General features: G+C 34.6%; 2 protein-coding genes and 1 long non-coding RNA gene across 10 annotated transcripts in view; 2 read left to right on the top strand and 1 right to left on the bottom strand.

The window, feature by feature from the left end:
* Positions 1-722: 722 nt before the first annotated feature.
* On the top strand, positions 723-2,329 carry LOC108950246. The gene is made up of 2 exons (XM_018815452.2): positions 723-930; positions 1,277-2,329. The coding sequence occupies exons 1-2, from the start codon at positions 752-754 to the stop codon at positions 2,277-2,279; spliced, it is 1,182 nt and encodes a 393-aa protein (XP_018670997.2). The 5' UTR covers positions 723-751; the 3' UTR covers positions 2,280-2,329.
* Positions 2,330-5,417: 3,088 nt separating this feature from the next.
* not5 (Not5 protein) overlaps positions 5,418-22,850 on the bottom strand; it is an 18,879-nt gene continuing 1,446 nt past the window's right edge. The window contains exons 1-20 of one of the 8 annotated variants that reach the window (XM_026838319.1): positions 20,737-20,845; positions 20,161-20,240; positions 19,597-19,937; positions 17,010-17,677; positions 16,165-16,250; positions 15,467-15,553; positions 14,107-14,419; positions 13,613-13,791; positions 13,066-13,277; positions 12,667-12,746; positions 12,034-12,133; positions 11,542-11,619; positions 10,773-10,844; positions 10,329-10,479; positions 9,809-9,887; positions 9,083-9,130; positions 8,782-8,855; positions 7,573-7,605; positions 6,675-6,720; positions 5,419-5,940 (exon numbers count right to left, since the gene is read on the bottom strand). In XM_026838319.1, the coding sequence (XP_026694120.1) occupies positions 5,824-5,940; positions 6,675-6,720; positions 7,573-7,605; positions 8,782-8,855; positions 9,083-9,130; positions 9,809-9,887; positions 10,329-10,479; positions 10,773-10,844; positions 11,542-11,619; positions 12,034-12,133; positions 12,667-12,746; positions 13,066-13,277; positions 13,613-13,791; positions 14,107-14,419; positions 15,467-15,553; positions 16,165-16,250; positions 17,010-17,677; positions 19,597-19,937; positions 20,161-20,192 (2,796 nt within the window). In that variant the 5' untranslated portion in view covers positions 20,193-20,240; positions 20,737-20,845 and the 3' untranslated portion in view covers positions 5,419-5,823. 8 annotated transcript variants of the gene reach the window in all.
* Positions 12,149-12,612, top strand: LOC113475005. The gene is made up of 2 exons (XR_003396743.1): positions 12,149-12,202; positions 12,353-12,612. It is a non-coding gene; the product is annotated as an uncharacterized LOC113475005 (long non-coding RNA).

Genomic DNA, 22,850 nt, shown 5'->3' with positions numbered 1-22,850 from the left:
TTTGTCGTCCCTTTTTTAAGTAAATAAAGAATATTTTCATAATCATATAACCGTATCACCACGACCCACAAGAGTGTTGTTAACCACTCGTTCAGAAAATATGAGATAATGTGCCGTAGACCGCGAATATGTGCTAACGCGGTATCCCTCTTACCACGGAAGACTGGCTATACGTTAAACAAACTTAATAAGAATAGCGGTTTACCTAATGTAAATTGAATGTAAACTCATTTTCGTGTAGCGGGCAACGCCATTCGTTATAATACGGATATTCTGTTTCATACACCTCGTGTCTGCTTACGAATTTTTGTGAGAACTGTTCTTTCTGTATAGCAGACAACTTAGACAGCCCATTAATGACCACTGGGTTGAAGCAATTGCCGTTAAGTGCTTAAGGACACGCACGCCCACACTGGTAGCAACGATGAGCTTTTTAACATAAATTATAGAAGCAGGCACGCTAACTACTGCCCTATACGATACTATATAGTATAGAGTAGGGGAAGATGGGACACCTTTTCGTTCTATTTTCTCGTCCCATTTGGTAGCAAACAAAGAACATTAAAAAAATATAAAAGCGTAACCTTAAGACTCCATTATACCGTTGTTAGTTCTTTAAAACACAATAAGAATATTTGGATATTATTTGCTAAAGGTGTCCCATCTCCCCCACTCTACTATATAATTCATTTTGTATTTTCAGATGAGATACAGCATGTTTAGGGTATTTGTGATACTTATTCTTGAAGCTATGGTTGCCTTTGGCTTCCAGCGGCTGGATGATTCAATAACAACGGCAAGATTTAGTTTCTCTGAAATATATCTTCACCAAAAAGTCTTGGACGCTGGCTCTACTATTGCAATCAATACGAAATTAAATTGTGGGGAAAATATGCGGGTTCGGATTTTGGGCTCCGAGTGCTTTGGAGAGTAAGTTGTTAATTTTACCCCCAACTTTACAACTAGTTTAGGTGTGCACTTTACCGTGGTTACTGTGAATGAATGCATAAAAGTAATTTGTTTCATCCTCGCGTGGCGGAAAACGACAGTCGTTATAACACGGATGTTCATACACCTTATGCCCGCTTAAAAGAGTTACCACGTATGTTACTTTGTTTTTTTTTTATAAAAAAACATGACGAAAAATGTTTTGACAATTTTCAATTTACTTCTAATGGCCCACTGGGTTGGAGTTTGGATTTCCGTTAAGTATCTTGCCCAAGGACACGTATATAAGGCGTTTTTGCATCGAGCTAAACTATGTTCTTTGTTTCAGCTTAAAACTCCCCTTTGAAAATCTGTACGAAAACGAATGGTTTCACAAATCCTTTGAAAACTACAAAGCTTGTCAAGTTTTCAACGCGACGTGGTACCCCGATGACGCTATGAAGTGCCGTGACGTCACCACAGATGACGTCATCACAAAATTAAAGTTCGAAAGCCAAGAAAAAAAGCAAAAGAACATGGACACAACTCCGTTTACAGGAAGGTATTATATAATTATGGCGGTGCAAACTATCGGAGAAAAAGAAATTAAAGTTGATATTACAATGCGAGGATACAACGGGTATCTTAACAACTACGAAATTAAGGCTTGCCAATCCCGAATTCTTAGCGCATCCGTATTTGCTCTGACGTTGTGTTTGCTAGTGAGGTCGCAAAAGGACGTTAGCGGGATTTTCGGTTTTCTTATCTGTCTGATTACTTTGGAAATAGTTTGTCACCTATTTTGGTGTCTGGTTTACGTGCAACATGACGTGTACGGCTATTCTGACGTCATAATGAACGCCACCGCTGCAGTGATGGATGTTTTCAACAGCGCCACCTTTCGGGTGTTTATATTATCTCTATGTATGGGGTTGGGTGCGAAGAAACTAAAAAAAGAAGTCACCTGGTGTGTTCCAATTATGTTTGGTGCCACCTACGTCATAGCCAATATATGTTACGTCATCAGTAAGAGACGAAATTATGACGTCATGTTTCAACGCTCGGCGGGAGTTTTCGGGCTAGTCATTGACGCAATGATAGCTTATACAGCGATATCTATGATTGTTGGTAGAATGCAGAAGCCGTTAAAAGACAAAACGAAAATTGTGTACCATAAATTGTTTAATGTGTTTAAATACACGGGTGCTTTAAGCGTTGTTAATATTATGCTGATGGTAATAGTTGTCACTAACTACTGTCAATTTGCATGGTACTTTTCGCTGGTTATTGATGTAAATTGGATCGTCATAAGATGGCTATTTATTGTGTCAGTAGCGCTTGTTTACCGCTAATGCTATTTATGTATTCAAAAGCGTGAAGTGTGTGAAAAAAAAGGGTATCACAAAATTGCATACGTGGTAACTGCTAAGCATGCACGATGTATTTATATGTCGCATAGGGCAGAATGGGACACAATTTATTTTCGTGTTCCATTTAGTAGTAAACAAGGAATATTTGTATAATTATAGTAGGGTGGGGGGAGATGGGACACCTTTAATACATAATATCCAAATAGCCTGATCGTATTTTAAACAATTAACAACGGTCTGTGGAAGTCGTAAGGATACGGTTTTATAATTCATTGAATGTTCTTTGTTTACTACCAAATGGAAAGAGAATACTTAACGAAAAAGTGTCCCATCTTCCCCCACCCTACTATATATACCTGTATCCTTACGACTCTAAAGTAGCGTTGTAAATTGTTAGTGGTATATGCGGTGCTATAATACTATTCATAAATAAAAAATATTTTAAAAAAATTAATTGTTATGTTGTTATATTATTAAAGCGGCAGCGAATACGTTTCTGAAAACCTCCTAACGAGTTTTAAACTCACTGCAGCCGAAACTGTTTAGTGAAGTGCTACTGATAAGATATTGTTTCCGTAAAATAGTATGTGGTAGAGTGGGGGAAAATGGGACACATTTTCATTCTATTTTTTCGTCTTATTTTTTAGTAAACAAAGAACATTCAAAGAATTATAAAACGGTTTCCTTACGACTCCCATAGAACGTTGTTAATTGTTTAAAATACGATCAGGATATTTCGATATTATGTGCTAAAGGTGTCCTATCTTACCCCACAGTACTATATATCGCTTAACAGAAAAAATTACACCCTTGTGATTGTGTATTGAGCGAATATATTATACTAGTTACGCTTATCTATTTAAAAAAAAGACTTAAGGTGGCTGTACACAGTATCCGGCGTGCGAGGTCTTATGCAAACCCATTACTGAGTTCCGCATGCGGCAGCGAAATCCGGACAAAACAGACAAAACGGACGAATTCCGGATACTGTGTACAGCCACCTTTATGATGCCATTTAGGCAAAATATAGTGGGATGGGGGAACATGGGACATCTTCGCCGCATAATATCCGAATATCCTGATCGTGTTTTAAACAGTTAACAATGGTCTATGGGAGTCTTGAGCATATGGTTTTATAATTCTTTGAAAGTTCCTTGTTTACTACCACAGGACGAGAAAATAGGGTTAAAATGTGTCCCAACTTCCCCCACCCTACTATATATTTCTCAATTACCATTAGTGGTTGGACTTGGTTTTTATTGATTACGTTTTCGTAGAACCAAGACCAGTTACGCCTTCGATAAACATATATAGATAAATATGGGACGGAATACTTTTCAAGCCTGTGCTAATTTACTTTAAGTTAATATTTAAACGATTTCTATGAATTGTAACTTGGATTTACATTTAGGGGAATACTGGTCGTGATAAATGATTAACGTTATAGTAATTTTGTTGAGGAAATTCTTCTGTAAATAAGGCAAATAATTTATTTAAGGGACCATTATAATACACAATATATAGTACTGTGGAGTACGATGGGACACTTTTAGCTCATAATATCCAAATATCCTGATCGTATTTTAAACAATTAAAAACGGTCTATGGTAGTTGAGAGGTTACGGTTTTATAATTCTTTTATTATTCTTTGTTTACTATAAAATGGGACGAGAAAATCAAATAAAATTGTGTCCCATCTTGCCCCACCTTACTAGAAAATGATGATATGGTGTCCCATTCTTCCCCACCCATACTATGAGTTATAACCTACATATACTAAACTTTATGGTATCATAATATACTATAATATGCACATAACGACATATACTTGCCTGTGTTAATGCGTTTTAAACACTATATATATATATAGCTTCACTATAAACTAATCTACACGTTCTGACAATTTGTTGGTATTCTAATCTCTTTAAATTTCCAACTGGTCTACACGTTTACACAACAATAATGCTGCATGCGGTGTACACACCGTCCGAAAAACGGTCTGCGTTTTAAATAATTACTGCACGAATTCCTGAGGATTTCGTTTCCTGTTTTAAGGCAGAATACGGCCTACATCTCGGCTATTGGCAGAGTAACTGTTCGTTCAAAAAATTTTAATTAGCGAATTGTTTTTTTTAAAACAGTTAAGGTAGGAGGGCAGCAAGACCTAATAACACGGGTGTTCTGCTTCACACAACTCGCGGCTACTTAAATGCATGCAACTTTATCCTTGCGTGGCTGGAAAACGACAGTCATTATAACACGAATGTTCTGTTTCGTACACCTCGTGTCAGCTTACGAGTTACCATGTATGTTACTTTGTGGGTAAGTATTTTGTATTTGTGGCTCATAATTTGGCCATTACTGACCACTGGGTTCGAGTAATTGTCGTTAAGTAGGACACATACGCCTACAATAGCAGCGACGAGCCTTAGGCTACTAGTTACTAGATATATGTAACTGAGTGAGTATTTCTTAATGTATGGCTGAAAGTATGGACAACTGGGTCAAAGAAATTACTTTTTAATGTCTTGACCAAGGACTTCACATTCACCATCCGTTGTACTATACTACTTAAGCACACGTTCCTTTCAATTAGAACTTTAATAGATTTAATTAGATCTTATTTACTCAATTTTTACGTTGTATCGTCTGTAGGGTGTAACGGTCACGCCTCTTATCTTAAACATTATTTTTTTCTTTTTTATCAATAAGCGTGCTTTAACAACTGTTGTTTTACTGTTACTACCGTTATTTTGCTTTTGTCAATTCTCTTGTTCTTCGTTGTCGTGAATGTCATTCACATACTTTAGTAAAAATTGAAACTATATTACCTTTAGACAAAACGGCAGCTTTATGCTCTATGGAAGAGTAATGATACGGTTTTCTAAACCTTGGTTTACATCCAAATGGGACAAGAAAATAGAATGAAAAGGGGTCTCATCTACTCCCGCTCTACCACTATGTAATACTGTAGTAAAAGATACCGTTAGCGCCTAAATCGCGTCATTTCTGTCGTTTTTTGAACAACTAACAACGCTCTTTTAGAGTAGCAGGGCTACGTTTAGATAATTCTGTAAATATTCTTTGTCTACTACCTAATGGGACAAAAAGAGAATCAAAACATGTCCATCCTACTGTACTTCAGTGAGATTTGAACCCAGTACCTTTGACAGTTGCTTTATATATTGCGTATTGTTGTAACGTCACAGCAAAATAGTATGTACCTTGTTTTGCGACAGTGACGAAACTGTACCCATATTGAAGAAAAACTTCGATAATCAAAAATTACTACGGTTTTTAGAACGTACTATGCGACGAACATAGAAATCACAGAAACAGTGTTGCTCAATGCAAAACTCATTGCTTTTTACCAATGAGTATTCGGAAAAAGTACAGGAAATGGCAACACGAAAAAAAGAGCAACATTGAAAATTGCGAAATAAAACCGATTTTTTGATATTTCTGTAAAATTATAAAGCTTTAATTAAATATGAGGAATTAAGGTTACTGTAGGTCGCGTTAGGGGTTATGTGGGGTCACTGTTTCCGTGTTTGACTTCCGAATCTACTTTTTTTAACAATTGGGTAAGTTTTTGCTCTGCTGCGTCGATTTTTTGGTTGAAATTTTCTTTCAGTGCTTTAACCTGAGAGTAATATTTATATACCTTATGCTCATTGTCGAGTTATAACATGGGTGTCTTCTTGTAAACCAGACGCACATGGTGTATTTATACACCTTATGCTCATTGTCAAGTAATAATATGGGTGACTTCCTATACACCAGACACACATAGGGTATTCATACACCTCATGCTCATTGTCGAGTTATAACATGAGTGTCTTCTTGTAAACCAGACACACATGATCCATTCATACACCTTATGCTCACTGTCGAGTTATAACATGGGTGTCTTCTTATACACCAAACACACATAGGGTATTCATACACCTCATGCTCATTGTCGAGTTATAACATGGGTGTCTTCTTATACACCAAACACACATGGTGTATTTATACACCTCATGCTCACTGTCAGGTTATAACATGGGTGTCTTCTTATACACCAGACACTCATGGTGTATTCATACACCTCATGCGCACTGTCGAGTTATAACATGGGTGTCTTCTTATACACCAAACACACATAGGGTATTCATACACCTCATGCTCATTGTCAAGTTATAACATGGGTGTCTTCTTATACACCAAACACACATGGTGTATTTATACACCTCATGCTCACTGTCAGGTTATAACATGGATGTCTTCTTATACACCAGACACTCATGGTGTATTCATACACCTCATGCGCACTGTCAAGTTATAACATGGATGTCTTCAACAGATATTATTTTCACAACTACTGGAGCAACAAACCTCTTTCAAATGGTCAGCTGCTTCTTTTATTTCCCCTTCCACGGACCTGTGTGAAAATAAGACTCCAATGACATCACAATATACATTATGATGTAATACACACTAAATGGTTTTTACTAAATACACAAGACACACATATGACAGCACATGGCATATCAATAGGCACCAAACCTGGGGTGGCGGGGTAGACAGGCTGTGGAATTTATATACTGCATTAATCAGTAATGATTTGTCCCAAAAAGTCATATTTTTTTGTATTACTTTTTAAATGTTATATTAAAGTTATAATACTTTTTTCCAGAAATGCGCGTCTAACTATTCTTGCCACCCCTGCATTTTAAAAAGTTTGGCGCCTATGGACATATAGTGGGGTGGGGTAAGATGGGACACGTTTTTTTAGTTTAACGTCCCATTTGGTAATAAACAAAGAATATTTAAAAATTATATAAATGTATAGGGCCTCAAAATATCCCATCTTGCCCCACGACAACATGTTTTGAAAATATAACTATACATATAACAAAAAGCAAATGACATTATAATGACTGTTAATCAGTTATAATTGCCACTGTATGCAATTAATGTGTAATTTATTCTATATGTATGAGGTCCTACAGCATGGCATGCCATGAAACCTAAAATATAGACTAGAGTTGGCCATTACAGCAATTATATTACAATAAAAATTATTAAAAGCAGTTTATTAAATAATAAACTATTTTTTAAACAAATCCAAAAATTTTTGGACCGAAATTAAAAAAAATTAAATATTTTTTTTTGCATAAAATAATGCTATGGTGTTAAAATTACTGCTAGCTGCAAAAAATGATCAAAATTTTGATCATTTTTTTTTTATAAAAATGCTGCAAAAAGCTTCTAGCATTAGCTACAGTTATACCTTGTGTGTGCGACATGAATATAGTTGAATAGCCTGCATTAGTAAATGTATGGTCCTATTTATATTGGAACAATTTGTATCTGTAGGTCATATTTATAGTAAATTAATTTGTTTATTTCTTAATTTTTAAAATAAGGTCCAGAAATTGCGACACCTACATAGAATAGAACAGAGTACTTTGTCAAAATTTATATTCTATTAAGTTTTAAAATAAGGCTCAGAAAACTGCAGGACCTCACCCATGTAGAATAGAACAGAGTACTTTGCCAAAATTTTTATTCTATTATTCTTTATAGATGAGGTCCTAGACTAAAGCAAGTATGCACTAGGACCAGAAATTTGGGCCTGAGTTTGCCTATCCACAAAAACCCTTATAAAGAAATATACAGTAGAGTGGGAGAAGATGGGACACCTTTAGCACTTTATCCAAATATCTTGATCGTGTTTTAAACAATTAACAACAGTCTATGGGAGTTGTGAGGATACGGTTTTATAATTCCTTGAATGTTCTTTGTTTACTACCAAATGGGACGAGAAAATGAAATCAAAAAGTGTCCCATCTTCCCCCACCCCACTATACAATATTTAGATTACAAATTCATGCTTTTAGCACATTTAAAGCTACATTATATTTTAATTACTTCAACAAAAATTACAAAGAATTATAACACAATTACTATATATTGCATACAACATGACAACATGAGATATACATTAATACAACAGAAACCTTACCTATGGCCACGATAGACAAAAACTAAATAAATTAAAACAATATAAAAATGAATTTTTTTTTACTTAATAAAAATAAGCTTTTTTTTTATAAATTAAAACAATATAAATATAAAGTTTTTTTTTCAAAAGATTAAATATCTAATAGTAACATTTAAAAAAAAAGCTTTAGCAGCTTGACTGTGGGCATGGGAGTGGCAACCAGGGATAAGTCACTCAAGTTTCCACCCACGAGGATATAAATGACCAAACCAACTAAAAGTCATGTCTGCTTATCCACACACTGCAACAGCTTTAGCAGCCGAACTGTGGGCATGGGAGTGGCAACCATAAACAAAATTAAAAAAAAAAATTATTAAAAACTAATCCAAAAATTTTTGACAAAAAATTCCCAAATTTTGTGACAAAATAACCTAGTTATGACATCATACACCTCATTATGACATCATATACCCAATTATGACATCATACACTAACCTTAGTTCAGTTTTATACCACGTATTTTTCATCAAGTGTGGGTCAGTTTGACTTTCTTTGCTTTTTGTTAAACCCTGTGAATAAACAATTGTTTTAAATCAGAAGATACAGGGTTTAAGGCTCGGCATGTTTTAAATAAATTCCATAATTTAAATCGTGTTTTTGATAATTAACAACGCATTTCTAAAATCGTAAGAATACGGTTTTATAATTCTTTGAATTTTCTTCGTTTACTACAAAATGGGACGAAAAAAAGAGTGAAAATGTCCCATTTTGCCCCAACCAAATACATTTTTCTTACTTTTGTTAGTTGTTTTGCTTCATGGCGATTTGATTCTTGTTTAGAATCCTGTAAATTTAATTTTATTACAATAACAATAATTTTGATAATATGAAAATGGTAAAATACTTCATTATAATAAGAAATATTACTTAATTATAAATGAATGTAACTTATTTTATCCTTGCGTGGCCGGAAAACGACAGCCGTTATAACACAGATGTTCCGTTTCATACACCTCGTGCCAGCTTACGAGTTACAATGTATTTTACTTTGTGGGTAATAATTTTCTAGGATTTTTTTTATATATGGCTGATAATATAGACAACCCATTAGTGACCACTGGGTTGGAATAATTGACGTTAATGTCTTGCCCAAGGACACATACGCACACAATGGTAGCAGCGACGAGCCTTGAACCCATTACCTCTGGGTTACAGGCAGACACGCTAACCACTTTGCCACAGCGCCGGACAAATTATGATAATGATAAAAATACATAAATTATGACATTACAATATATATATAGTAGGGTGGGGGAAGATGGGACATATTTTCCTTCTATTTATCGTCCCATTTTGTAGTAAACAAAGAACATTTAAAGAATTATAAAACCGTATTCACGAAACTTTAAAAGAGCGTTGTTAATTGTTTCAAATAAGATCAGGATATTTAGATATTATGTGCTAAAGGTGTTCCATCTCCCCCCCCCTACCTTATTAGTTAATTAGTTATGACATCACTTACCAATAGTTTCGTCAGCCGAATAACTTCTTTCGTCATATCGACATTTTGCTGCCACAGTTTTCGATTTTCTGTTTCTAACCTGAAAATAATTTGTTCAAATAAAAAAGAAATAAATAGAAATACTACTGTATATATTGTCTTTAACCATGGCTCAGTAGTTAGACAAAACCAAGAAAATAAGTTGCAAGCGAAAAAAAAATTAAAAAAAATCTAAAAAAAATATTTTTTTTTGTTGATCAGATATTATTATTTATTTTATGAACACAAGTTTTGGTTCTGTGGCGTGGCTTAGTGGTTAGGTGCTTGCATTGAAACCAAAGGATACCAGGTTCAATGCTAGGTACTGTTAGGTGTATGTTTATTTTTAAAGCCGATGTACATAGATTTTTTATGCATAATTTTTTTTTAAGATTTTTTTTACAATTTTGAAAAACAAAAAATAATTATTAAGAATTAAGGAAAAAATGCACGAAAAAGTTTTTTTTGGTGCCCCCCAATTACCTAAAAATAGAATTCTTACTTTTCTTTTTGGCGTTCTTCTTTGTCAAGACTTTTATAAAGCTGTTCAAGCGCGTCACGCACGATCTTATGCTCTACTAACATTTCCTCCATTCTCTCAGCTAAATCAACACCGGAGGCAGCAGAGGACTTGCTCATATCGTCACTGGCAACTTAAGTAAAAATGTTTTTAAAAAAAAAAATTTAACATAAAATTAAATATATATATATGATCATAAATTAAATAGCATAAAAGTAGTTTAAGACCATTGGAAAACAATACATTTACGGTAATAAAAACAGTACAGTTGGAATATTTTAACAATACTTGCAAATATATCACATTTTTTGGTCGGTATTGTTTATTGTAGAACTTCTTTGTACCTAATATTTTATTTGTATTAAAACGATTGTTTTCACACTCTAGGGGTTCTGAGTTCTAGACTCGCCCAGGTAATTAAATTACCTCGTTCTCGTAAAGGACTTGATTGTTGATACGGACGACTGAAAAAGGGGGAATCAACGATTCCGTTCAACCCTGTGATGTCATAATGGTTATTATGAATTAATAAAAATAATAAATAAATACCTGGTTTAAGGCTCTTCATGTTTTTAAAAAGCTCATATTCCATCGTGCTTTTAACAATTAACACACTTTTTTAAAATCATGAGGATACTGTTTTATATTCCGTAAATATTATTTGTTTACTACCTAATGGGACGATAAAAAGAATAAAACACGAACCATTTTACTAAGAATAAATATAAAAAAATTATTTGTATTCATATTATATGAATTAATGAATGTAACTTGTTTACCTTGTATGGCGGGGCAATGACACTCGTTATAACACGGGTGTTCTGTTTCATACACCTTGTGCCTGCCTATGAGTTACCATGTATGTTACTTTGTGGGTGAATATTATTTTTGTGAACTTTTTCAATTTTTTTTTGTGAAGTTTTATTTTTTTGTATTGCTGATAATTTGGACAACCCATTAGTGACCACTGGGTTGGAGCAATTGTCATTAATTGTCTTGCCCAAGGACACATACGCCCACAATAGCAGCAGCATGGAAATTAAACCCATATCCTCTAGCCTAGACCCAAGCTATACTAATATAGCTTAAAAAAAATTAAAAAAATTGAGTACAACATGAAAAAAAAGACAAAAAATATTTTAATACAATATTGAAAAAAAAGATTTTTTTATAATATTATTTAACCACAATGTACCTCCTTTCAAAAGCTTGTTGATAGTTTTGTTTGGAGCTTTTGGAGCTGGTGTTGGGGTAATAGGAGACGGTGTCTCTTCTGTTGGAGTTTTATAATTATTAAGATGTCTCATCTAACACTGAGAATGGTGCAGTTTCTGTTAACCAACTTTAACCATCCTTAGTGTTAGATGAGACAAGAGCGAGTGTTATAACTACCAAGCTGGTCTTTATATAACACTCACTATTGTCTCAAGTGTTATACAGAAAAGCTAGCTTTAAATATTTAATTTCATATATAGTACTGTGGGGAGAGAGAGGACACCTTTAGCACATAATATTCAAATATCCTGATCGTGTTTTAAACAATTAACAACGGTCTTTAGGGGTCGTGAGGACACAGTTTTATATTTCTTTAAATATTCTTTGTTTGGTACCAAATGGGACAGGAATAGAATGAAAAGATGTCCCATCTTCCCCCACCCTACTATATGTTTAAATACAAGTATTTTACCATGTTCTGATGCATCCACTGCTGGGAGATCTGAAGCATTGCTACATAAGGATACAGAGTAATCAGCCATCATAGCGGTACTGTTTAAGCTAGGGAGGTCCTGGAATATAATAAGTTGGTTTTTAGTGAAGCACACCTGAGACCTGGGGTGTAGGCTTATTGGGGCAAGGTTGTTTTATTCTATGTGGGTGAGCTCTTTAGTGAGGTACACCTGAGACCTGGGGTGTAGGCTTATTGGGGCAAGGTTGTTTTATTCTATGTGGGTGAGGTCTTTAGTGAGGTACACCTGAGACCTGGGGTGTAGACTTATTGGTCCCAGGTTGTTTTATTCTATGTGGGTGAGCTCTTTAGTGAGGTACACCTAAGACCTGGGGTGTAGGCTTATTGGGGCAAGGTTGTTTTATTCTATGAGGGTGAGGTCTTCAGTGAGGTACACCTGAGACCTGGGGTGTAGGCCTATTGGTCCCAGTCTATATTGTTCTATGAGGGTTAGGTCTTCAGTGAGGCACACCTGAGACCTGGGGTGTAGGCCTATTGGTCCCAGTCTATACTGTTCTATGAGGGTTAGGTCTTCAGTGAGGCACACCTGAGACCTGGGGTGTATGACCATATTTTTTACAGGGGAAAACTTACGTCAAAAACACTAAGACTCTGTTCTTCATCAGCATTATACGTGTCATGGGAACTATCAGTGTCTGAACCACTGCTGTTGTCTGAAATAATCAAATAATTAATAAATTAAGGATTAAAAAGTAGTATACGAGCCTTTACGAGGTCTCAATGTATTATTAATTTATATAAAAAACAAACAAATCAAGAACAAAAAACTATCGATCTTAAAAATAAACGGACATAATCACAAGCACAAAAACGACACACATAATCTGACAAGTACAAAATTGGCACAAAAATCTAACAATTATAAAAACAAGCAAAATTTAACACAAACAAATCATAAAAACAAGCAAATTCTAACAAAAAATACCACTACAAGTATAAAAACAAACAAATCCGACAAGCACAAAAACAAACCTTGATTGTTGACACCATGTGACTTGGTAATGACTGCTCCATTGTTGTTAACATTCCCATTTATGACATCACAATCACCAAAACCATTTTCCTCAATGAGGGGTTTCGTCCCTCTAGTGGGGGAACGAGCGTCGCTGTCGGTGGAAGATCTGATGCGAGTTCGCTCCGTGGCTCCGTACATTTCTTCAGGAGCATAGTTTCCCTCTTGTTTACTGTGGAGAGGAATGAGGATTTGTGAGAGTGGGAGGAGCAGGGAGGAGAGAGAGAGTGGGAGGAAAGAGAGAAGGAGAGTGGAGGAGAGAAAGGAAGAGTGAAAGGGAGATCAGAATATTTTGTTTCTTTTTAGCTTGCTTTAGCGCAATACTGTTAAATCATGTTTAAAGTCATGTTTATGATATAATTTCTGATACTTTATGGTGCTAATACCGACTAAAAACTGTAAAAATAATACAGCAAAAAAAGATTATGCTCTTAAAAGTAAAACTGTCCTTCCACAATTTGACGGAAGACGAAATAAATTTCATTCATTTAAAATTAAAACACTTACACCCTCCATTGGCCAAAAGTGATAATTTCGGGGTTCTCCAAAATTTCCCGGTATCTCTCGCTCTGTCTTATTCTTTCTTGACGAAGTTTTATATCGAGACCCAGGTTGTCACCTGCCTCGTGGTCACATGGGGTCATCGTGTTGTAACCGCTTTCTATGCTGGTGCCAGAGACTGCTCTCTAGAGAGGTTAAACTTATTATAGGGTGTTCTATAGGCCTTATTGATTAATGTGGTGAAAAATGTATATAGTAGGGTGGGGGTAGACTGGACACCTTTAGCATATAATATCCAAAATTTCTGATTGTGATACTTGAATTATTAGCTGTCTGGAGCAGACACGTGTAGTTTTAAACAAAAAAGCGATTGTTTTTTAGACACTGATCAGAATGCTTCATTTTTTACTTTTATTAGGTTTTTGTCTGTTGTCGCTTGGAAATTTATTTAAGGGGGGGGGGGGCCCTTAAATAAATTCCTAAATACACCCCGAACTTACTTTATGCGGGTTCCCTGTTTCATGCGAAGATGCTCTTCTTCTCATACGACCCCTAGCGGCTGTCATAGTCGTCACAGGAACGCTCCCTCGCCTGCCAACTTGTGTCTTTGTCTCTTCTTCATCATTTTGATCTTCCCTCTCCTCTGGAGGGGACTTTTCATCCGGAAGAGCTTCGGAATCATCCTCGCTGTCGAACTGGATGCTGTTTGATCCTGGAGGATGGTTGTTCCTTTTCCGGGGAGGTCGGATCACGGGACGAGCGATCTTGGGACTTTTGTTAGCATTTGTGGATGCGGGAGATGATATCTTTGCTCTAGAAGATAAATCAGAAGTGTTTTTTGGTCATAATTATCTTTTTTGTGTAAAAAAAATCCAATGTTCTTTTTTACACTGTATTAATTAGTAAACATTACAACCAGTAAGTTAGATTTGTTTCACAGGATTGTGTGTTTAAATATCCCTGCCCCCCCTGTGTTTATAAAACTTTGGCGCCTACGTGTACACTACTGCCCCTAACCCAGAGGTAATGGGTCCAAGGCTCGTCACTGCTACCATTGTGAGCGTATGTGTTCTTGGGCAAGACACATGACGGCAATTGCTCCAACCTAGTGGTCACTAATGGGTTGTCCAAATTATCAGCCATACATTCACGATAGGCTTACTGTCTGTGGGATTTAACTATGTGTATAGTATTACATACATTTATCATAAATCATATACTTTAACACTACATATTAAAAAACAAAGCTTTATGGGCGTCATATAACCATATAAATCAGATTATAAATCATATTTTAATTAAATCACTAAAGTTTAACTAGCAACTGGTAACGTATCATACCATTATTATTAAATCACGTTAATCATTATTTGAAGTTAAGCATTTTGTTTATACAACAGTTAAGAGCGCTGTTCTATTTAAAATTACAGCACTGTGTGAGTTTAATTAGTTTGTTTATATTTGTTTGCGTTTGTTGTATGTTGTGTGTTACTTTCGGCAAACTGTTATTCATGCAACTTTTTGAAACAAGAATTTCATTTGGAATTTCAAGAAAATCCAATTTTTAAGTTGAATGTTTTTAGTTATAAATTAGATTTTTCATATTTTGAAAAAATAAATGTTTTTTTTAAAAAGTGTTATTTATAACATGAAAAACGGCAAAATTAAAACCACAAAACACAATCAAATTATTTAAAACGTTAAGCAATTACAACTAAAAAAATAATAATAAAAAAAAACTTTTTTCAATTTTTGTCTACGGCAAAATCAAAACAAAAAACACAATAAATTTATTAAAACATTAAGCAATTACAAGTAAAGACAAAACAAAAAATATAAAACAAATAATTGAAACCTCACCCTCGTTGTATTGCACTTGTATGTTTGTTAAAATCATCAGCGGAAAATCGGCGATTAATTCTTCGATACCTTTCGCTTAGTTCATCACTGATTTAAATTATCGATAGCTTGATTAATGTATAGTAGGGTGGGGAAAATGGGACACCTTATCATTCTATTTTCTCGTCCCATTTGGTAGTAAACAAAGAACATTCAAAGAATTATAAAACCGTATCACCAAGACTTCCATAGATCATTGTTGATTGTTTAAAACACAATCAAGATATCTGGATATTACGTGCTAAAGGTGTCCCACCTTGCCCCACCCTACTATATAAGAGTGATACCACATTAGATGTGGTAGCACCCCAGATTTTAAACTAAAGCTGTTATGTAATCTTGTAGGTTTTTACTGTTTAAATACTTGATTTATTTAAAAAAGTGTGTTGTGCTGATTTTTACAATTTTACTTCCCATTTTTTACTAGTTAGTGTTTTATGACGTTGCTGCATAATTCACTTTTGTATTTTAAATCAGAAATAAATTAGCAAAACCATATAAAACTCAATTAAAAACAGTAAGTAAATCAACAAAAAACAAACAAAAAATTATTTCCCAAATAATTATAAATAGTTAAAAATGATTGCGTTAGCAAACTACATGTATTAAACATACTTTCAGCTGAGATAAAAATAAAAACAACTGAAAATCATTCTCACTTTGATTTTACTAGATTGTCACTTCGGTTTCGACTCTCTTGATAAAGTTTTTTTCGCTCCAACCGATGTTTCATTGCTGAAACAACCTGAAAATTTTGTTATTCTGATTTAATGAGCCATTCCCCGTTTCGCTGTACAGAGCTTTAAGACAAGTTTAAAAAAATCTTTTTTTTTGGAAAATGCCCACATCATAATTTAATATAGTATATACCAGTGTTTCCAAAACTTTTTTTTACCCCCCTTTAAACTTCCAAATTCTCTGCAACCCATCATTTTTATGTATAACTTAAACTATAATATAGTTGGGTGGAAAAAATAGGACGCCTTTTTGTTCTATTTTTTCGTCCTATTTGGTAGTAAACAAAGAACATTTAAGGAATTATAAAACCGTATCCTCATGACTCCCATAGACTGTTGATAATTGTTTAAAACACGGTTAGGATATCAAGCGCTAAAGGTGTCCGTCTTTCCCCACCCTACTGTATATGCAGTACTGAATAAAATTAGGATACTGTCAGCCACCCTTGAAGTTCAAAACCCACAATGTGAAAAACTTTATTACCCTTGAAACAGAGTGGACAGTGTATTCTATATGGGTGAGGTTCTACAGCATTGTATGCTATGGTTATAGGACTTCGGCAAGGATTGGCCAATAGCGTATATTTGGCACCCTATTTAAAACAAGGGCGACATTGTTTACCTAGCACCCTAGTTCTAAATGTAAACTGGCCAATACCCTGCTGTTGATCATTTATACAAACAAGCAGAGCCATTGTATACTGCATGTGCATGCCACAAAAAAAGTCGCATATGACTGCATTTAATGCAAGTTAAAACACAATTACCTCTTCATTTTCATCAATCGTTGGCTGTGAGCGTCTTCTGTTCAAATTCATTGCCGTGTCAAGATCATTTGACCATTTTCCGTCTCCTCGCGAAGATTTTGTGGGAGCGGAAATTTTTCGCATCAGTTTATTCTCAGAGTTAAACCGCGATGTCTTAGCATCATCTGCCGGGTTATTGCCCCTCCTACGCCCTAGTTGGACTTCTAAAGTCGTTGTACGGTTTCCAGTTAATTGCCGGACGTAATCCATAGCGTTTGAAGGTGAAATTGCTGTGGCTTTTGTTGGGAGAGCAATTCTTTTATCCCTTTTTTCGTTTTTTTTCTCCGAATTTTTCGAACCAAATTTCGGGGAATTATTTTTTCCGAATTTTGGCGAATTACTTTTAGTTCGAGTTGCGAGCCGCGACTGCGGTTTTCTAGCTGTATTTGGCCGGCTTTTTGCAGCAGCTGATGGAAGAGGTAATCGAGCACGTGCTGTGCTTTCGCCCTCACTGGACACAATAGAGGTTACTGGGCTAGAAGAGCGACTTATTTCTTGGAAACGCTTAAACGCGATTAGATCGGGCGCAAGGTTTTCAAACTGAACGGAGTTTTCAATTTCTCGGTCAAAACAGAAGTCAGAGTGATGCCCGTTGATTATTTCTTCTCTTTCGGAATGGCTGGAAGGGTCTAGAAAAAAAATAATTTTGCGGTTTTAAATTGGAAAATTTAGTCTAAAATTCATAAATATACATATATATATATATTATGATTTGATTTCATTCAAAAGATTAAAAAAATAAATGTGTGAATTAAGAATTGAGAAAAGTTTGGAAAAAAGTCTCGCAAAAACTAATACCAATAACATGAACAACTGTTCAACGAAAAAGCATGTATTCGTAGCACATGATCCTTACAATATTCATTACACAAGAATCGTTTAACTGTATGAGCACCAAATCAGTGTCAGATTCGCGAAATTTATTACAAGTTGACTGTTTTGTTCATTATGTTTTCTTATACTAAAGTCTGCTAAACTAATATACATACTTGGTGAAACGTAATGGTAAAAACAGGCAATAACCTAAACAGTAAAGTCATAAAACTTAATTACAGCTGTCCACTTATATTAAAATTTGTTAAACTAACTTTCGGTTTATAAGGAAATATTTTTTTACTGTATTTGCTCTAAATACAATCTGTTACAAAAAATTAATAAAATAAAAGAATGAATATATATATACATATATATAGTGGGGTGGGGAAAAATGGGACACCTTCAGAACATAATATCCAAATATCCTGGTCGTGTTTTAAACAATTAACAATAGTCTATGGGAGTCGTTAGGTTACGGTTTTATAATTCTTTGAATGTTCTTTGTTTACTAACAAATGAGAACAAGAAAATAGAACAAAAAGGTGTCCCATCTTCCCCCACCCTACTATATACATAATTATACATACTTTTTATTTGTTATTATAACTATGCTAACTTCAAACACATACCACTTGACTAATGTAATGTAAACTACTCTAAGACTGCATAACTTGTAAATACAGTGTCTGCATGCAACTAATAAGCATTGCGGACATAAAACAGTGCAGTACATACATTATTAATTACATATGACTGATTTCATTTATGTTTGATTGTAGGGTAGTGTCTCAAACTGCCATAATTGAAAAGTATTTGTAAATAATTTATACATCTTAAGATATAATGTGCTTGGGAAAATTATATGCTGCGTATAAAATATTGTACAGTTAATATAGCTACGGATGCCCATTACAGAATTTCGAATCCGTGAGATTCAAATCTAATTATGGGATTCGATATTCTGTTTAATGAGGTCACCATACATCATCTATTAAACTAAACTAACAATTTTTTAAAATTTAATAATTTTGAAAAAAAAGATTCTTGTGTTTTTCGTTTCGCAGCGTTTTTTCAAAGGATGTCTAAATGGTAGCAATCAAAATGCTGGTGCAACATATCTACACCTCAGGTCTGGGGAGTGCCTCAGGACCTCAACATTATAGAATTAATTGTATTATTGGATGTCTTTAAACTGCCTCAGTGGGGGTCTAGGTGGTAAAAACATAATATATAGACTTCACAACGTGTGTGATATGGCTGATTATATCCTTATAGCAAAATTTCGAAAAGACATGACAGTCATATACTGTTTAATAAATATATATATAATAATTGATTAATTGCACTGAATAGCTGTTTTCACACCAGCACTGAATAGCTAATTTTAGGCATTTTTGTACTAACACGAAATTTTAGTGTACGGTGCTTCATATAGATTAGTCTAGAAGAGGCATGTCCAACCAGCGGCCCCCTCGTTGTCTAACTAAATGTTAGAAGTTTTATACTTATTCACAGTTTCAATAAACTGTCGCAAAATATTCATAATTTTTTAATAAACTGGCGCAAGTGTGACGTGGACTGCATTAAATTTATTTCTTAACTACATAAACTGCATAGGAAAGTCGTTTTATGATGCTAGTTTTTCTGGAAAAATTTAGGTGCCCATCGCTGTCATTTAAAATTTTGTATTCGGCCCTCCAGTGAAAAAGGTTGCCTGGTGTAGAAGACTTACCTTGTTTAACAGGTGATGGCTCAGCAGAACACAGTGATACTACTTCACAGTTATCTTCAAAATCAACAGAAGAATCGCCGGGGGATCCGAGAATTGCACTCACAGTGTTGCCGGAGATTTTTTTGTCGAAATCTTTATTTCCGTTTTTGTCGAAATTTTTCGCAGAAAACGCGATATTGTCTGGCACCCCACAATGGGTGTTGTTTGTTTTTGGAAAAGTGTTGTATTTCGTACGTATAGCACCTCCGTGTGGCTCGTTTGGGCTTCCTTCTTGTGACGAGCGAGGAGAGAATTTGGTACGAGGTAGTCTAGAGGCAGACTGGAACCCCGGAATTTTGGAGCTGAAGAAAGTTTTTTTAAACGACTTGTATAACATGGGTGTTATACACCTTAAGCCAGCTTTTAGTATGTATGTTACTGAGTGGGTAAATACAGTTATTGGGGTTTTTCATTTTTATGTATGGCTGATAATTTGGACAACCCATTAGTGGCCACTGAGTTGGAACAATTGCCGTTAAGTGTCTTAAAATTTGTGCTTTAATAAACCTCATAAAACTAACATACCGAGAAATTGGAATACGCTGTTTGGTTGCCATTTAAACTTGTTGTTGTCGCATCAAACGCCGAAAAACATTTCAAGACCCCTGTAAAAAACATTAAAATGTTAGTAAAATTATTAACACAAAAGTTATAAATAAGTAAAAATATTCATTAAAAAGCAACAACAATCTATACCATACAGCAAAATATATATTTATTTTAGGCACATTGAGATTAATAAAATTTCTTTCCTATACGTATATATAGGAAGAGAGAGGGAGAAAAAACAAACAAATAGTAGGCTATTAAAGGACTATAAATAAAAGTAAAATGTACAACTAGAGCCAAATTTATTATGATATATTATTAATATATAGTAGGGTAGAAGAAGACGGGACACCTTTAACACATAATATTCAAATATCCTGATTGTGTTTTAAACAATAACAACAGTCTATGAGAGTCATGAGGATGCAGTTTTATAATTTTTTGAATGTTCTTTGTTTGCTACCAAATGAGACAAGGAAATAGAAACAGTAGGTGTCCAATCTTCCCCCACCCTACTATATTATAATGACAATTGGTATAAATTTTACCCACCCATTGCTAAAGCTGATATAAAACAATTAATTAAAATAAAACTGCAACTTTTTATGAAGAACTACTTTTTAGCAACAATTTGACTGTTTCTGCTACACTAGCTCTGCAAACTGTACTCTTAACTCTAAGACATGTGCTTATATATTGACAGTGACATGAAGTAATTTTAGGCTTAGAATCCTTTTATGTACCGGTGTATCAAATGCAGATATAAAAATAAATCAAACTACAAAAGAAGTATCTTTTATCCTTTTTCCCAAAAAAGATTTCTCTTAACACGATTTATGGGTTCTACGACTGATAGTACAGAGTAACGCAAATATTTTTCTACTCTAACTTTCCAGACGATATTTTAAACTTTGTTTGCATTTCTAGGCACAAATATTGGAACTGTCTCTTGGGTATTTTGGTACAAAGATTTAGGAGTACGCAGCGCTCTGTGGGTCATGTTTCTATTGTTAAAGGTGGGAGGGGTAGACAAACATACGAGACATGACATGGATCCTGCATTAAATATCCACTCAGATCAGAATAAGTTAACTAATGTTTGCAGTTAAAAATGGATGAATGACAGCAGCCAAAATACAGGTTTATACAAAGATTTTTAATATCTGATAGTAGAAAGGTATTTTTAAATTTTAGAGTAAAATACTGTTGGGTAAGACGGATATAGTTTGAATATATTTATTTATAAAAGTAATGTGGGGTAAGATGAGATAAAGAGAATGGCTAACTGGCTAAAAAAACTTACAAATTTGTGGAGTAGCTAATCTAAATATACAATATGGCGTATTATAATTAAATACCATACAAAGAATCTATGTACAAAACTACCCAATGAGAACCTAATTATATTTATATATGCACAGGCATAGCCTATATATATATACAGTTTCAGTAAATATAAGCTGGAGAAGCTGAAATATTAAACTTTCTATTTTTAACTTTACAAAAGCAATTCAACCACTTTCTTTTCTATGCCTGTTAACCTCGCACTGCAATAAAACTTAGCAAATTGCTTCAATAACTTCTAAAATAAACTCAAAAATATAGAAATCAATCATTTTCCCATCGATTCTGCAATTCAAATTAAATTTAAAATTAAGCCCGCCAAACTGATCTATAACTAATTGATTTGTGGTTGTCAGATAACAATATAGCATTGATTGGCACTATATACACTCCAGTGAGGACTGGCGTACAGCATTACAACATCATTTCAAGTTACGAGTGGTAAAGATTGTAAATTTTAAACACACGAGTACTGTAACTTGATAGGCCCTTAACATTCAACACACACAAGTGGGTAGCTTGAACAAAGCATAAGGTCTTAGGTCAGAACGGTTCTTTAGATCTATTCATGTTTAAATTAGAGGGGCTTTAAACTAACAAAAACTAGTTCTTCTTTGGGACTTAAACCAATTATGGGAGACTTTAAGTTGCACCCAACGGCGTAAAGGACTTCAATGGGAAAAGTAAATTGGATAAAAAGCTAAATATAACAGGATTTATATTGAAAAGCTCTGAAGTGTGAATAAATGGCTGTTCTATCCTTTTTGAATTCCACTTTTTTAGATAATAATATAATTTTATAGGCCTATTGTTTGCAAGGCTTTAAAAAAGTAAATAGACCTTTTATGTATAATATTACAGAATAAGAGTTAACGATCATAATTTGCCCATTGGATACAATTTAACAAAACATTCCAAATGTCCATTGAGTTTTAAAAATATAACACAACATTAGGGATGTGCCGAGCCGAGCCCGAACTCAAAAGCTCGTGCCCGAGCGTCTCCTTTTTTGACGCTCGGCGCTCGGCTGAAAACTGGGCCGAGCGCCGAGCCTTATGCTATAATGTTGCACGCGAGAGCGAAAATTATCAAAAATTAAAAAAAAGTGAAGCTACTAAGAGATAACGAGACTGGTCAGCGTAGCTTTCTCTTTAGTTGTTTTTCGTTCGTTGTGAATTTGGTCTCTCGCAAGTAACGAATCGCAACGTCAGCAATTTGCCGGTATCGAATTACAGCCGGTGTCGAATTACACGAGCNGCCAATGTTTTCGTATCAGATTTTAAATAAAAAGGCAAAAACTCTTAACTTTTTTATATGAAATG

Source organism: Ciona intestinalis, unplaced genomic scaffold (assembly GCF_000224145.3).
Source record: "Ciona intestinalis unplaced genomic scaffold, KH HT000075.2, whole genome shotgun sequence".
Taxonomy (NCBI): domain Eukaryota; kingdom Metazoa; phylum Chordata; class Ascidiacea; order Phlebobranchia; family Cionidae; genus Ciona; species Ciona intestinalis.
This window is presented reverse-complemented; position numbering and strand designations above follow the sequence as displayed.